Source organism: Physella acuta, unplaced genomic scaffold, assembly GCF_028476545.2.
Source record: "Physella acuta isolate Inbredline_101_S28 unplaced genomic scaffold, ASM2847654v3 ptg000918l, whole genome shotgun sequence".
Classification (NCBI taxonomy): domain Eukaryota; kingdom Metazoa; phylum Mollusca; class Gastropoda; family Physidae; genus Physella; species Physella acuta.
In genome coordinates, this window is record NW_026732435.1 from 500551 (window position 1) to 517082 (window position 16532).

At 32.4% G+C, this 16532-nt stretch overlaps 2 protein-coding genes across 5 annotated transcripts in view; one reads left to right on the forward strand and one right to left on the reverse strand.

The window, feature by feature from the left end:
- The window catches only part of LOC131953366 (transmembrane protein 131), a 28718-nt gene extending 17773 nt beyond the window's left edge, over window positions 1-10945 (reverse strand). For all 3 annotated transcript variants that reach the window (XM_059316526.1, XM_059316524.1, XM_059316525.1), the window contains exons 1-11: window positions 10618-10945; window positions 6265-6338; window positions 5403-5428; window positions 1883-1951; window positions 1659-1782; window positions 1315-1428; window positions 1043-1165; window positions 854-934; window positions 527-689; window positions 269-387; window positions 32-140 (exon numbers count right to left, since the gene is read on the reverse strand). In XM_059316526.1, the coding sequence (XP_059172509.1) occupies window positions 32-140; window positions 269-387; window positions 527-689; window positions 854-934; window positions 1043-1165; window positions 1315-1428; window positions 1659-1782; window positions 1883-1951; window positions 5403-5428; window positions 6265-6338; window positions 10618-10738 (1123 nt within the window). In that variant the 5' untranslated portion in view covers window positions 10739-10945. The remainder of the gene's footprint in view (window positions 1-31; window positions 141-268; window positions 388-526; window positions 690-853; window positions 935-1042; window positions 1166-1314; window positions 1429-1658; window positions 1783-1882; window positions 1952-5402; window positions 5429-6264; window positions 6339-10617) is intronic.
- A 71-nt stretch (window positions 10946-11016) lies between these two features.
- On the forward strand, window positions 11017-16489 carry LOC131953365 (ELMO domain-containing protein 2). 2 transcript variants are annotated; one of them, XM_059316523.1, is made up of 8 exons: window positions 11017-11120; window positions 12867-13025; window positions 13468-13594; window positions 13959-14088; window positions 14930-15063; window positions 15551-15619; window positions 15905-16038; window positions 16225-16489. In XM_059316523.1, coding segments are annotated over exons 1-8 (915 nt in total). In that variant the 5' UTR covers window positions 11017-11119; the 3' UTR covers window positions 16386-16489. The 2 variants fall into 2 exon arrangements, with proteins under 2 accessions (XP_059172506.1, XP_059172505.1); XM_059316522.1 differs by having other exon boundaries at window positions 11024-11157.
- The last annotated feature ends 43 nt before the right edge of the window (window positions 16490-16532 follow it).

Sequence of the window (16532 nt, forward strand, 5' to 3'; positions counted from 1 at the left end):
CTAGGAAATAAAACTAAAAGACAGAACTTACCTTTAAAAGTAATTTGAGCTACTGTTGTAGGCCTACTACTATCTGGCTGTAACTTAAAAGGACGGAAATCCACACTAACAGCATCATTAGGCGGGGAAACATTTACACTCTGTAAAATACAACAAACTTGTAAGCAATCAGGCAAACATTCAACAAACAGAAACCTTTTTAAGAAATTACAAATATTTAAAATATGCAAGCTTGCATCATTAGTGAAGTGAAGAGAGCAGGCCTTACTGTTATGTGAACTGCTTTCGGCCCTGTATTTATGAGATTAAGGCGTAAATTTTTTGGCTCATCTAAAGTCCTTAAAATGCCAAAATCTAAAAGTTCCACTGGAGAGTATATGCCTGGATCTAAAAAAAAAGAATAAATAAATACAAAATATTAGGTTAAAAATTAATGTATAATTTACTAAATTTTATAATGTGCTAATAAAATATATATGCAAAGTATATTCAATATCACAAAAAAAAAAAAGATGAAATATGATACCTGAAGAAACTTCAATCTCAAGAGGTAAAATTAGTAATTCTGGTGGATCTCTCCCTTTATTTTCTTTATTTGTTTTAATGCGTATGAAGGCTGAATGATTGCTTTCTACACGACCAATAAAATTGGCTTTCATAACAGCCTTTGTTTCAAAAGGTTTTAATTCCTACAAAAAATAATACAAGAAATGTATTTATCTTCATTAGATAATGGTTTTAATTCTTACAAAATTCTTAACAATTCATTTTACAGCAGACACAACAAAAGTTTTTCTCATTATTACACAACTTAGTTATCTTTCTGTATTTTACAAATACAATGCACACTTACCCATAACTCTTGAGATGCCTCCCTTTCTCCAGATGGCAACTCTAAATGTAGATCTCCCTCACTAGCAAACATTTCCAGCACCTAGATAGAAAACAATATGCTGCAAAATCTAACCAGAAACACAACAGTTTTAAGCCCATTTGTTAAGGGTGTTTATACATAGGCTAAATAAAAGAATTAAATGACTACCTGTAGTCTGGTGCTATATGGATTATGCATCTGTATAACGGGTGTAAAACTACTATTTATAGGGACCCGTGCACCTAAGTATGGCCGCAGGCGATACGGATTTGGAGTGCCAACTCCAAAAACCTGTTAGAAGAAGAAACAAATATAGAATGATCAAATTTAACTGTAAAAAAATAGCACAACTTTAATGCAATTAAATTTTAAAACAAGGAACAAAAATAACATTTTCTGCTTCACAAATTAACATGGTGATTGATTTAATAAAAACAAACCTGATATCGTCTGGAACCTATGGAGGTATGAATGAATAATGTGTTTTCCACATTGCCCACCTGACGGGCAAGAAAAACGACATCAAAACTTGTATTACCCCCAGGTGGGACAATCTGTATACAAAGGAAAAGTTTATTAGAAGAGTATTTTCAAGCCTTTGTAATTTCAAAGCTTTAAGATTATCACCAAGTGTGGATTAAAAAAACCAAAGGCCTGTTGTTAAAAACTGCTCAAAGCTGATTTAGAAGATAAAAAAAAAGGTAAAAACTTATTTTCGTCTTAATTTACTCAATTAAGTATATTAAAATATTGTGGTATGAAAGGTTATGAATACAAGACTTACTTTATCTTGAAAAAATGAGCAATGAAAATGAACTGTACTGCCCGAAATGGACAAGAGATGCAAGTTATGTTTTGGATCATTATTTTGTACAATAACTTTTTCCAAACGCGGCATCCCCACTGGCCTGTTGATGAAAAAATAGTTAATTTGATACACATAATTTTAAATAAAGAAAACTCTAGATAAATTAAAATCTTAAAGATAAAATGTTTTATGAAACTTACTGCTCTTGAAAATCAAGCATAGGAGGATCCAGACTAATATTGTTAGAGTAAAAACTATCATCTTGAAATCTATTTAAAAAAAAAAGTAAAACATATATAAAATATGCATACATATAGTCATGGCAATTTAGAAAGGGGAAAATCACGACTAGATAAATTGATGCCCATAAGGAATTAAAATACAATGATTTTGGATGATAAGTGGTATGTAAGAATCTGTATTTATGTACAATATATATATATATATATATATATATATATATATATATATATATATATATATATATATATATATATGTAGTGCTTGGCCCTCAGTACTTTAGTACCCCCCTCCCCCAAAAGTTTATAGAATAGTATTACACTTGACAAAAGCCAGATGTTTCCATTAAAGAATAGTTTAAAAAAAGAACAAAGAGGCAATAATAAATAAGATAGGATCAATAGAGAAATGAAGCATTTAAAAAACAAAAAAATCCATTATTTTTTAATACTTTAGTTATTTGTTAATGATATTTGTGTAGGAACATTTCAATACCAGAAGCAAATTATAAAAAAAATTTAGTATGTAAGTTAAAATAATGAGACTTGAACAACTGCACAGTAGAAAAGGGAAAACAATTGTATTATACATGGGGGAAGTTAATCTCATTTAAGACGAAAACACACTTCACTATGTGAAGACCCACTTAAGGTTTTAACTAACTGATTAGGAAAATATATTTTCAAGCTGTGTTTATTAGAGATAACAAATGATTAGATTAATCTGGTGACAAACACACATAAGGCTGCTGCATTAGCTAGCTCTATGCGACTAACAACAGGATGAGCTTGAGCAAAAAAAATAGCCTTCATACAATGTATGTTTATCACCAACAACAGCATATAAGTAACAACAAATTGAAAGCAAACATTTCTACTTGCTAGCTCAAGTGTTACTGTGTAGCATTGCAAGCATGCTTTAACATTTATCCTCATGACTAAATCATCACAGGCACCGCCTGATTGAGTCACAACAAAACATGATATTGATTACCAATGCTTCCCACCCTGGTCAATAATGGGCTTTTAAAAACAACAATATGCAATACATTTTTCATTACTTTTTTTTTACATCAACAAAAGAGGAATACTACTAAGAGAAATAAATGTACTCCAACAAGTTAAAACTTGCTGTTGAGGAGTTGACAAAAACTGAAAACAAAACTTGTTGGTACAAGTATGTTGTTCTGACAAATGTTACAAGTGGCATAGGTTAAAAGCATTTCAGAATCTAAACTACCAGCCCTGCAAAATATGACACTCCCTATAGGCTGTGACGCAGTTTGCATACAAGATACAAAGCTGAGTGTGAATAGTGAGCCTTATTATGGTACACCCCCCCTCCATTTCACTCTCCTTTCTATACAGTAAGAATGGTGTTCAATTTAGCTTGACTGCTAATCTACTTTGTTTATGTGCAATGTAAGACTTACTTGAGATGAAAGACACACTGCATGTAATGCACAAAATCCTACAATTTTCCACTCCCAACCCAAGTAAAATTTTTATTAGAGAAACTGAAAAACACCCAACTTATCAAAAATGCCTTGAACCTCTAAATAATTCTACATAACATTCTCAAGTCTACCCCATCTACCCTCTTAAGTTTTTTTAAAACCCAAGCAGTATTTTTAAACTACCAGATTATTTAAGGCCTAGAAAGATTGAAGTATTTTAAAATAGTGCTCTTATTAACAACGAGAAAAATGGCCCGTTGAGGAAGGATACACCGGGCGCTAGGTTGATAGTGCTGTCTCTTTTCTCTAAACTAAAACCAACCCACCCCCCCACACACCACCCCCACCCCACCCCCACACACCGCCCCCCCCCCCCCCAAAAAAAACATGTCTACCGTCCCATTTAACGAAATATAATTATATACTTTTTCCAGTGTCCGCCCCCTCCCCGAAAATTCTACCCCCGCCCCCGAAAATTTCAAGTACCCTCACCCCTCTCCGTGGAGGAAAAAGTCTGAAAGAAACACTGGTGTCGCGCATAGCCACTACGCGAAGAATTGCATTAAAGAAATTGCAAGAAAACCACTTTTTAGATTAGACACATTAATTAGGCGGTAATTTTATTATAGAGTATCGATGAGGAAATTTCTTTTGAGTTGGGGAGGGGGGGGGGGCTCAGACGTTCTTACGAGGGGGTGGGGCTTCACCCCTACTCGAAGAATTGTATGAAAGAATTTCTTCACGCAAACCACTTAGATTAGACCAAATTGCCTTTGTATTTAATGTTTACTCGATAATCAATGACGTCATATAACTGTGTGCACTCTCTGGGTTTGAGATTATTTTCTACTCTATGCTAAATGTGTCGACGTCATACTTCGTTTTTCGAATTACTATGCATGTTTTTAATTTCCTTGTGTTTTCTCTAGAGCGTTCTTGTCAGACAGATAGATAGATAGATAGATAGATAGATAGATAGAGAGACAGCGAAACTATTAGTATTAATGTTGATAATAGCATTCGAAACCAAAATACTTGATTTTTTAATAAAAATTAGCCACAATATATGGAATAACATGTGATTTAGGAGCAGAAAGAGTTGTTGGTTACAAATATAAATTTTTTAATATAAAGAAACTAAATAGGGATTATGAGTAGAAAGTGCAAAATGACATTAACAATGACTAGCGTGAATCCATCATCCAAAAAAAAAATCTACTTCCTTATCTCAGTGAGTATGTCTACATTTCAACAAATTTAGAGAATTATTGTGTACACTTAATACTCCACTAAAATAAAAAAAAATTCTCATTATTTCTTATAATATTTTAACAAATGGATGAGTCACAATGTGACACACAAAGCTGATCTATTTCCTAGTTTTTAGGATCAAAGGCAAAATGGCTTTTATTTTAGAATCCACTTCCTTTACCAAGATTTTAACTATTCTGTTCTTACATTCATTTTTTAGCCATACAGTCTAAGAGTAAGGCGTATAAATATTTTACTATCTTTAAATCATTCTGCACACGATTAGCAATTAAAAACTAAAACTTTCTAACTTTTATGCCCATATATAACTTCAAAACATTAAACTGAGTTGTAAACATATTCTAACTATCATTATCTCTGTATAAACATTTAACGACTCATGAATAATGCATAGGCGGTTGGTTGCAGAGAGAAGGTTATGAAAACAGTGATAGGCGAGAGCACGATGATTCTGACCAGATTATTTGGTTTTTTAAATTGATTTTTCCATGTGGCAAAGTTAATATTAATTAGATGAATATGTTGTTACAAAGTGATGCAATTTCTTTAACAGCAAATTTTGAGAATATATTATCACCTACCAAATACTGGTTTTGCTTATGTACACAAATAAAAAAGCTCTACTTTGCATACACCTCACCACATATTAAAAAAAAAGGCAAAGCTTCACACAATTTTAACCTTTAATCAGTTCATTTTAAAACTGTAGATATAAAGCTAAATGTGTGCACCAAGGACAGGTAATGACTTACGTTAAATCTTGTGAGGCAGGTTTTATCTGCAAATTAAAAAAAAAAGCAGGTAAAGGTTGTTTAAAATGTAATGACAAGCTTAAAGAAAATAGATTTTTGAAATTAAAACACCTTTTTCTAACCTAAATGAAATGTAATAGGAATAAAATCTTTCTTACTTGTAGGTCTACTTGACTAGATAAATATTTTTAAAATTTTCAAACAATGGCATGATAATTGATATTCCATGACAATGTCATATTAGTCATATACTAGCTGCTCTTATAAGTTTTATTCATCAAAACATGGGCAATTTAAGGTAATCTGGGTTTTTAGTTAAATTAATGGCTGTAAATCCTTCATTAATGTGCTCAGGGCACCTTTTTAAAAACGGCAGATATTAAAAAATAAAGTGCACAATATTATTCATTACTGAAATACAGCTAACCAGAACAGCCTACTTGCCTAAATAATCAATAATTGTCAAGCATACATATCATTTTTCCATCATGAAAAGAACTGAAATTGAAACTCAAGTAGCCTTAGCTACCATGCTTACACGATACCACCAACAAGACAGAAAGCAATGACAGGCTGTTATAGACTAAGACAGGGAAAGTTTGTACAAGAGGTTGTCATAAAATAAGCTACCAAAAAAAGGCAAAAACAAGTTACAAATCCACCAACTAGACAGAATATCAGAACAGGTTTGTTACACTTTACAGACAAATCCACCAACAAGACAAAAAAAAAAAAATACATCACTAAAATATCATTTTATTAAACTAACTTTTAAAATAAAAATAATTAAATTGCAGCACAAAAAAAAAATAAAAAAAAAAAATAAAAAAATATAAAAAAATGAAAAAAATTATGCACTTACTTCTAATGGAACACCAGGATTGATATACCTATCTCCTACTATAAATGTCAACTGCTTGTCTGTTTGTACAAATGCTGCAAAAACAAAACATAAATAGCTATAGCGTTCATACTTAACTTTTAACTTGAATGAGTGAACATCTTAGTAAAGGCTGGTTGTAGTAATTTTAGTATTATAAAATGTAACTATTCTATACTATTCAAGTGCACAAATCAGTCTAGGTAAAAGCCTAAACACAGCTTTTGAATCTCTTTAATCAGATTGTACAAGTTAAAATATGAAACAGAAGGATGTCAGGTTAGAAATTGAGCAAGTTTAAGGGTAGGTAAGTAGGGAAACCAGTACAAAGGTAGGACATTATCATGTACATTGAACAGCATTGCTTAAAGATTGCAACACACCAAGCTTGATGAAGCTGCATCTTTACAAAGTTACTGTGATATGGTGACCGTAGCTTAAGACATTATACTGTGTAGTCTTTAGGTGTAACAGCTGAGGTTTTATGCGTGGGAGTTGCTAACATGGTGCAAATCTTGCATATGTTATGTTCAGGAAAAAAATATCCAGAAATAATAGGGCACTGAATGACATAGGCATAGGCAACAAATATAAGAAACTTTTTAGAATAAGAAATAAACTAAATGTGATAAAATGAGAACTGCATCTACATGATGGTGCAAAAACCAAAAAGAAGCTATTGTTGCTGGATTTTATTAACTAATTAGATAGAATCTATTTAGCTAAAAATTAATGAGATTTATTTTTGTTTTATTACTTTTATGTAAATTTTTTCAACATGCTCTGGTACGTATGTATATAGCACATCAAATCACGGAATTAGTACAGCAATTAAATATTATATTATGCGCTCTATTTAGCTCAAAAAGTGATGAGATCAAATGTTATGATGCATGAGTCTTTAATTGTAAAGTAATTAATATTATTACATTTATGTACTATTAGTATTATTGTAAACAAGAGCAATGAGTGTCAGTGATACAATAGATAAACAATTATGTATGTTTAAAATGTAACACATTGCAGACACCTCAAAGTGTTGCTTTATTACTTAATATAAAAAATAATTAACATATAAAAATTTTCTGATTCATTTAATTTAAAGCTAAAAATGGGGAATGGGCAGGGAGGGAGAGAGATAGAGAGAAAGGCAACCATGCAGTGAGCACACTAATTTATTAACACATATTTTTAACATGTAATTAGGATAACTAATAGGCCATTTGTTGTATGAATAGACAGTAAACAGCTGACGTGAATACTGAACACAACCAGGTCTCCCAAATTACAATTAATTTCACATTTCAGCTAGAGAATTGGTTGGGCTGAGCACCTAACCAGGTGACAATAATCCCCTCCACTAAGCTGACAGAGGAGATGGTGTAGCAGCTGGTGTTAATGAGAGCTTTCTAAACCTATGCAGACCCAACTCCAGCAGTATTTAAATTAATAAAGGTGGCTAAGTTACATAAAACTGTCCAGAAGTCAACAGAGTGGGGAAGGGGTGGGAGGGGAAAGGAGAAGTAATAAATGTAGCAACATTTGGTCGAAGACAAAATATACTTCCACAATCATTCGAATTTTGCTTGGGTGCTGCATAAATATCATAAACTTTTATTTCACTATATTAAATTTTAAAATCCATCCTGGCACATAAATATTTATTTAAAAGGACTTGAACATAAATCAGAAGAAAGACATGTTATCCAATGGATAACTTGATAAGTCAGGTTAAAATAAAACTATAAAAATATTTGACATCTGATATGGGTATATCAAAGTATCCAGGAAAAAGATGCAATGGTGATATGACAGACTTAACCAAGGGATAGTATAATTCACGCAGCAGAGCAGATTTAAAAAAAAGGCCTAAATACATTTGAAAGCCTGAATCAGCACCATAAAAAAAGAACTATTAATTTAAAAACAAGGTATTCAATAATAACTGGTCTATGAGTTCACAAACATTTAATTAGATTATCATAATTAGCTCCTAAGAGAAAATTACAAAAGAATATTAGTATCAAATTTCTTTTTATTACTACACAGGAGTGAGCTAGGATTATATGAAAAACTACTCATCACACCATTAATGAGAGAAATGCAAGCTGAGAATCGGTTAGTAAACACAGGAAAAAAGTGTTTCCTCATAATGTAAAACATAATGAAATTATGAAGCCACTAATGAAAGATGCTGATTAAATGGCTGTATACAGTCTGACAAGTTAAACTAGAATAACTAATTTAAAGCAATTAGACATAGATCAATTTCTATGCACAAATAAGTTACAAACGATGTATTATTAATTATGCATTAATCCCTTTTAACAGTAGATAGGCTGAGTATGAGTAGGCAAACAAAACATGAGGGTGGTATGATAAAAATAGCTTTTCACCTTTACTTAATCAGAATGTGGCAATGGACTCATCTATAGTCTACATCTTATATATAATATATATATATTAGGTTTGTTTATGTCTCATTACATTAACAACAACAACACAGACTAAAATACTTCCCCCATAGATATATTTTTATAAGAGAAATTCTGCTTCCCATTTTAGGAGTCTATTTTAAAATTCCACCAAGAAAAAATCATGCAGGGGGTGAAGTTTCTTCGTATAAATATTAGAATTTCCTGCTGGAGTTTATTGCATGTGCAGCCTAGGAAATTTCCCATTTTCTTTCTTTAGACTAAGTCTTGCTCAATTAGCATATAACAACATTATAATTACATAAAATCCACAAGACCTACTAATGACACAAACTTGAGATAATAAAAATCATCCATTAATCTACTTAAAATTAAAAATATAGCTAAAATACTAAATACTCTTTTGCTGAGCAATAATCATGGCATCATTCAGAATCTATTTTCAGTTTGAGAAATTCACAGTTTTAGATTGTGATCTAAAAGCTAAAACATTTAGAGAGGAATGATAGTGAGTGTAATACTTAAACTCTTGAGAGAAACAGTGTGCACCAGCTAAATGAGGCTTTAATTTAAAAATTCATTGAGATAGCCCTAGCGCAGAAGACTACTAATACTAAATTTACTTTTAAATTCACTGGTTTGAACTCAGTTAGGCCTACCAAATGATAATGTATGCTTGCTAAAAAAGGACTGGAAAGAAAAGAGATGAGCTACATTAACAAACATTAAAGCAATAGTACAGTAGTCAGTGAGTGTAATAAAGTGAAGGCAATAAGGCCTAATACAATTTTTTAAAATTAGGCCTATAGGCCCTATATGAACACTACTGAACTGTAGAACCAAAAAGGAAAACAAGTATGCCCTAAGATGTAGATTCTTAGTTCAACTTTAAAAATCAGGTGATTGAGTAGGCCTATACTGATGATCTTACGATTGAAAAATAAAGAAAATAGGTGTTAGGTTGCTAGCAGTATTGATATCTTGACTAGTTTCATCTTTTATCATAAGGTAGGACTATGACGGTCACTAGGTTGGGAGGTTAAGCCAGTTAGGGTTAGCATTGGCATTATTAGCTTAATTAGCAGGCCATTTGTGTAAGTGTATAGACTCTCTATTTATGCTTAGCTAGTTATTTAAGTAAGCTACCAGTAGGCTAACCAGATGATTTTAAATATCAATGTCTGGTAATAGACTTTTCCATAAAATACGTGTGTTGAGTTGTTAGTAGTTAGTAGGCATATAGTAATCTCGACTAGCTTTATGGTTAGAAATTAGGGTTAGGAGTATGGTAGGACTAGTGTTGCCATTGGGGTTAGCATTGACATTAGCAGAGCCATGTGTGTATTTTAGTTAACTACCAGTAGATTCTAGTAGGCTCTATCTTAACCTTAGCCTTTAACTACATCCCATGTTTAATTTTTTTTTTAAGTTTAAGAAGATTCTATTCACATTCGTAAGAAAATTCCCCCAGGTTAAATTATGTTGGTTTGGTATCTTCTATTTTCACAAGTCTATTATTCTATTAGTAATAAAAGCTGTTCTATAAGTTCAAAGCAAAATGAGTTTATCATTTTGATAGGCCTAACACAACAACAGTTTTCTTAGTGATTTTAGAATTTAGTGTATTATTGTAGCCTAACTAGAGATGTAGATCTAGATATGTGTGACCTGTTACTAGACTAGTACCTAACTACTAACTAGACCTAAAAAATCTAGATCTCGATGATTTCCATGGCCTACTGTGTTTACAAATATAAATGCAAATAACTAGGTTACTGCTTGCATCGATTGATTGGAGAGACGGAAAGAAAGAAATGGTGTTTTCACTGTTTATCAAGTAAAGTGTGTTCTGAGTATTAACAGAAGAGATATTTAAAAAATGATATTTTTCTTAAAATACCTTGGTTATGACTTTCTATTGCAGTTACATATGAAGTGTAATGTTGAATTGACTGTAAAAAAAGGATTAATTGAAACAAATCTAGAACTCTATGGGTCGTGTAAATATCCAGTCGCGCCATCTTCCCATGCTGTAAGGTCAAGCTAAATGAAATTATTCAGAAACTTTTCCTTAACATAAAAGAAAATCACTGTTCTTTTAAGCAATATAAAACGTGTATATTAACAAAACACGCCAAAACAGTTTATAATAAAGCCACAAAGACAATAACTTGTGACACAATTTATTTTGTCAATATTATGTTATACGAAACCAAAGGCGTTAACTGTAGTTAGCTCGATAAGACCTGAGACGATGCCGCAGGTGATTGGTCGTTCTCTTGGCAACACAAAAAGTTCATTTCCTTTTTGGTTCACATCCGTGTCTAATGTGTTGTGATTTTTGTTTCATGAACTGTCTCCCTGTATAATTAGATTCGTTTATCTAGAATAAATGCTACAAAAGTATAGTGAAATTTGTTTTTACGCATTTTTAGAATTAGTATCTTAACTAGATATATATCTAGAATCTGTGAAGCTCTCTATTTGTAATTTCTAAGATTTGACAGTTCGAAAGTGAAGATCTTTTTTTGTTATTATTGGAGATGTGATGGGTTTTTCCGATTTTTTAATCTTTTTTTTTTTTTTTAATCAGGGCCTCTGGGCCCTACATTTTTGAGACTAGAGTAGTCTATAGAATACTCTAGATCTAGTCCTAACTAAATTATAGATTTAGGTCTAATTATTTCAGTTTGTGTATTATTATAATACGAAATGACTACGCGCCTAGCAGGTTGGGTTTCCCATCTTCTGATTAAAAATGCTTACTTATACTTTTAGTTACTTTTACCTTCTCCAACACATTCTGTGTGGTCGAGTCAACCATGTGCCAGCTGTAGACTGTGGTTCATAGACCCGGAGCTCCGAGTTCGACCCTGATCAGTACTAGTGTCATTTTTACATTTTAATATGACATATGATTCTTTTTTTGCTTAATAAAATTCCCAAACATTGTCCCTGGTGAGATTGCTTGCTTGCCTTACTATTACTATCCTGTGAGTGGAAAATTCCACGGTCGACGAGGTCACTGAGTTCAGCACAGGCCTAAAGCACATGTCATAGAATGAACACAAGTTCACGAAATCGTGTCAGTGTCTCTTCCAGACTATTTTCTCCAGGGGGGGGGGGGGGGGTTTAGACTTTTTTTACTTCACTTAGGATAAATAATATGGACTTAGATCTACTATCATGCATGCTATATAGCTGTTAAAACAATTTAGTAAAGGACAGTGTGGTGATGTAATGTGTATGAAAGGTGAATACATGGAACGGATCACTGCGTGTGTGTATGTATCATGTAGTGAGACGCGAGGCCGAGTGTGTTGACGTGTATGTTGTTGTACGGAGCGAACGAGGGTACAAGGGAAGCAACTGGTCGGGTGACAGTGGATGTGTTGTGAGCGAGAGTAAGGTGGTGTGTAGGAATGAATGCGGGGGGGAGGGGCAGTTGAAAGTTGGAGTGAAAGCAAACAGGTTGATGTGGGACGAGGTGGCGCGTTTTGAAGAGAAATAAAGGATACTGTGATACCTAGCCTCAATCATGTTGGTTGTGTATTCTTTGAGATTCTGACACCCTCACAGACTGTTTGAAGTGTTTGATTTAGCTAGATTGCTGCTGGATCTAGGACTATCATCTGACCCACTACTGACACTGTACTGGTTTTTTTTTACAAGTAATAGATCTAGATTCTTAGGTGTTGAAATAATATAAATACACTTAAACTAGATCTTGAGAGCTATGTCAACATTAAATTGTTACCACGAAAAAAATTCGGGCAGTCCTGATATGTTTTTTTTTAGATCGTGTGCCACCTTTAGTGCAACGCGGCGTTACATGGAGCTAACCGCGCAAAAGTGGCCTTACGCGTAATGCGAAGCAAACCGCGCGAATGCGGCCATTATGATAAGGCAAGGGCCTAGTTAATAAAGATGTGATGTAGGCCTATACTCCGTACAGACAGGCCTAACAAAAGTGAAATACTCAAAATGTTTCATGTTTAAAGATCATTTCATTTTACTTGTTACTAGGTTGTTACTGTTAGGTTCCATTCGGAAATAGATTTACATACAATCAAATTTAAATAATGAGCAATTTTAGTAACAGAAAAATGTCATAAATATATTTTCAGTGATTTTGTTTCTCTCTTTCAGTGTTTTCAGTTTGGTTGAGTCAGTGGTCTACAAAGATTTATTTTTTTATTTTACGGCCATTGCTGAAATGGGTTCTACATCAAGTCACAGGGAAATGTGAACTATTGCGTATCAGCTACAATAAAAACTTGGATCACGTTTCCCGTATCATGCACATAGGTGAAAGTTTTTAAAAATCACATTGTTAACAGTGTCAGTACTTAATGTGAATTGTGAGTAGTTTTTTGGAGTATGAAATAAATAACATGGTAGATGTTAAATTTGTTGAATACTTTGTGCACTGTGAAAGTTCAACTAGGGTCTAGGACATTACACCCCCCTTCCCCAAATAATCCTCACGCTAAAGATAACCCTAAATTCCAACATTATAATTAAAGCTGACCCAGCTTTGATGAGTACCTGACTCATGTTAGGGAAAGTAAAAATGGCTGGGCATAGTGTTACCATCCTATGCAGAGGTCAAAGAAACAAGTATACTCTATTTCACTTGTCCTAAGAACCATTATATAAATTAAATTACTATTTGTGATATAAATATAATAAACTAAATTTAAGCTCTGATTACTAAAAGTAATAATATGTTGATGGTACCAATTTTCAGAAAGCTCCTTGAAATGTTCCAACAGCCTCATCCTACGGCAGTATTCCAGTGAGACAAACTTTGATGTCAGTGAAGCAGTGAAGAAAATTTTTGAAGTTAAAAAGTTGGTTCCTGGTGTGCATTCACAGTACGTTTAAGAATTAATAATAATCTTTCATTTCAGCTGTTTTGAAATAATAATGAATTCTTCTCTTTAATTTAACTTACCAATTTACCCATATAAAAATAAATTTTAATGTAAGTATTTAAGTAAAATATATATTTGCTATTCGTCAACTCCAAAGACAATGTATAATAGACCCAACTTTATTATTAATTATGAAATAATAATTGTAATTTATTTTCGTGGACTCATACTAAATCGACAGTAAAATTTAAGAATTAATGTTACATGTTAACAAATTTTTTTTACTGAGACAGCTGGAGGTTTTCATATTTTTGTTTTATGCACCATGTGTATTTGAAATATTTTGTAACTTACTTCACCACAGGTTTGAAGCAACTATGCAACATTTTCTTCACCGTATTCACGCTTATAATAAAATAATAGCAGAGGCAGAGGAGTTACGAAAACAAAAGTATTTATCTGAGAATCCATCCCATGAAAAAAAATTAAGACAGGTGAGAGATGGTTTTAAAAAATGTCAATTGATAGGCACAATAAACTACATTGTGATCACATCAGATTTTCAATTTTAAACATTTATAAATAATTACCTCTAGACCCATTGGGTACCCAATATAAATGTAGAAAAGTCATGACAGCTGTGTTAAAATAAAAATTGTATTAGGAGTTTTGGAGAAAACCTATTGCAGCATTTGGGTTTCTGTAACTTGCCTAGCAATTTAAGCAGCAAACTTTTTACATTGTATATTTATTTTACTCAAACTTTGGCTTCAGTTTTGTGTAAAAAAAATTATCTTTTGGGTAACAGGCTTTAGAATTTTTTCCTTTCTTGATTCCTGTAATATTGCTCAATATCTGTCCACATTTACTCACTCATTTACTGGTCTGACGGGTGAGCACATGATTGCTAACCCTAAAGTTCTGAGTTTGAACCCTCAGGAGTGGGTCCCCTTAAGTCTCCTTTTGATCCATCTGCTGTGTGGAGATAGGGGGCCTGATGCATTAGCAAAGTCTGGCCATCCCAACTTAGGGCCCAGACTGTGTTCTTAGATTTCCAATGCCCAATCATCCAAGCTATTTGACTATGGAACTACATTTTACTACACTGTTGGAACTTTCTCATTGGAACTACGTACTATTCTATGTATTATTTTGCCTTTTTATGTGAAGTATTTACAGTTGGTTAAATGCACTAAAATGTATTACCCCTATCTCAAAATAAATATATTTTAAGAAAAGTTAGATTATTGTTCAGTATGTAAATAGAAAAAATTTAAGTCTTTTGTGATAAATGTAAACTTAACACTAGACTATATATTTTGCATCTATGCTCAGCTATGGGATGCCTTTAATGTTGGAGTTGAGCTTCCTAGTATCACTGGTTCCCATTGGACAGACATGGGTTTTCAAGGCCATGACCCTGGTACAGACTTCAGGGGCATGGGACTTCTAGGCCTGGAACAGCTCTTGTAAGGAATGCTGTTGTTTTGATTTTGTAATTCATCTAAGCTTTTTATTCCCACAGGTACTTAGATGTTGGTAATTGGAGTATATTGTTAATTTCCATCGCTCTTTTAAAAAAATATAGTTTTTTAAAGTTAAAGGTAATTCATTGAGTTATTTTAATATTTGTTATTCCCCTTGGGCATAAGGAAATGTTTATTTTCTACCAAGTACCGATCCTAACCTCTTTACATGACTTACTATAGATTCTTCCTATTAATTTTAATTGTATCAAATTCAAAATAGCTGATAGATTTAATCAATTGTGTATTATAATTTAGGTTATAATTTCATAAATAGCCCAAATACACCACTCCTTGTTTTATAAATGGACTAAACATATTAATGGTATGATAGCAGTGGAAATATGAATTTTTCTTCCTTAAAGTGTATTCTAATTTTATCTAACCAATAGTCAGTTTAAACAATTCCTTTTTATGTTTGTACCTTCAGATACTTTGGACAGAACTATCCCAATGAGGCTCAGAAAGTTCTCAGTCAGTCACATCATCCTCAGTTTGGGTAAGTATTTAGTTTCTGATAGGCACCAGACACAAGTTAGGGAAAATAAAGGAGGTGGGGCATAGTATTAATCACACTATCTTTGTATGCCATGGTCATATAAAACAAATAAACTCTGCCATAGGTGCCATATTGACTGTCTGATTGACCCAAAAGGCTAACCTTTTTACTATATAAATTTATGTTGAGGCACAATTATATAAAATTATATTAGTTCTACCACTAATTTATTCATTAAAAAAAGATGTCAATACTGAATCTTCTTATCCCACCTTCATTTTTCAGATTCTCCTTTGCAATAGTTGGTATCAATATAACTGAAATGGGATATACTTTACTTGCTCAAAGAAAATTGCGTCCACATTTTTATGCCTTTCAAAAGAGAGTCCCTGATTTGAATGACTTTCACCAAGTCTACTGTAAGTTAAATAATTTTTTAAAAATTGTCTGTGATTGTTAATTTACTGGTGGCATAATATATAATTTATTTTTATTGTTTTTTAAAATTGAATGCTAAAAGTTTAAAAAATACTAGTGTACAAATGTAACTGTATGCTTTTAATAGCCCATTTTGGTATAAAAAAAATTTATTTCTGAATATCCAGGCCACTTATTGTATGAGTTTACTCAGTTCTGGATATCAGAAGAGCCCAGAGACATCATGGAGTTCAGTAACGTGAGAGAAAAATTTCTGAACAAAGTTCAAGATTCTCTGCTGAAGCCAAATGTTCATTTGCTCTCGCCTTTTCAGGAAAAAACTACATGATATTTGATAGAAGTAATTTTTAGTCATTTCTTTATGTAAATACATATTTATTTCAAAATTTGTGCTTTATAAAAATGTATTGAAATAAATTTAAAAATACATTCTGTAATGTATTAATTCTTTTTTTATAAGATCTATTGTTTATTG

What these genes read in the sequence shown, in the direction of transcription:
- LOC131953365 (XM_059316523.1), top strand. An exon ending in TTCCCGTATCATGCACATAG is followed by an intron (nt 13,026 to 13,467) that starts GTGAAAGTTTTT and finishes ACCAATTTTCAG; the next exon opens with AAAGCTCCTTGAAATGTTCC. An exon ending in TCACATCATCCTCAGTTTGG is followed by an intron (nt 15,620 to 15,904) that starts GTAAGTATTTAG and finishes TTCATTTTTCAG; the next exon opens with ATTCTCCTTTGCAATAGTTG.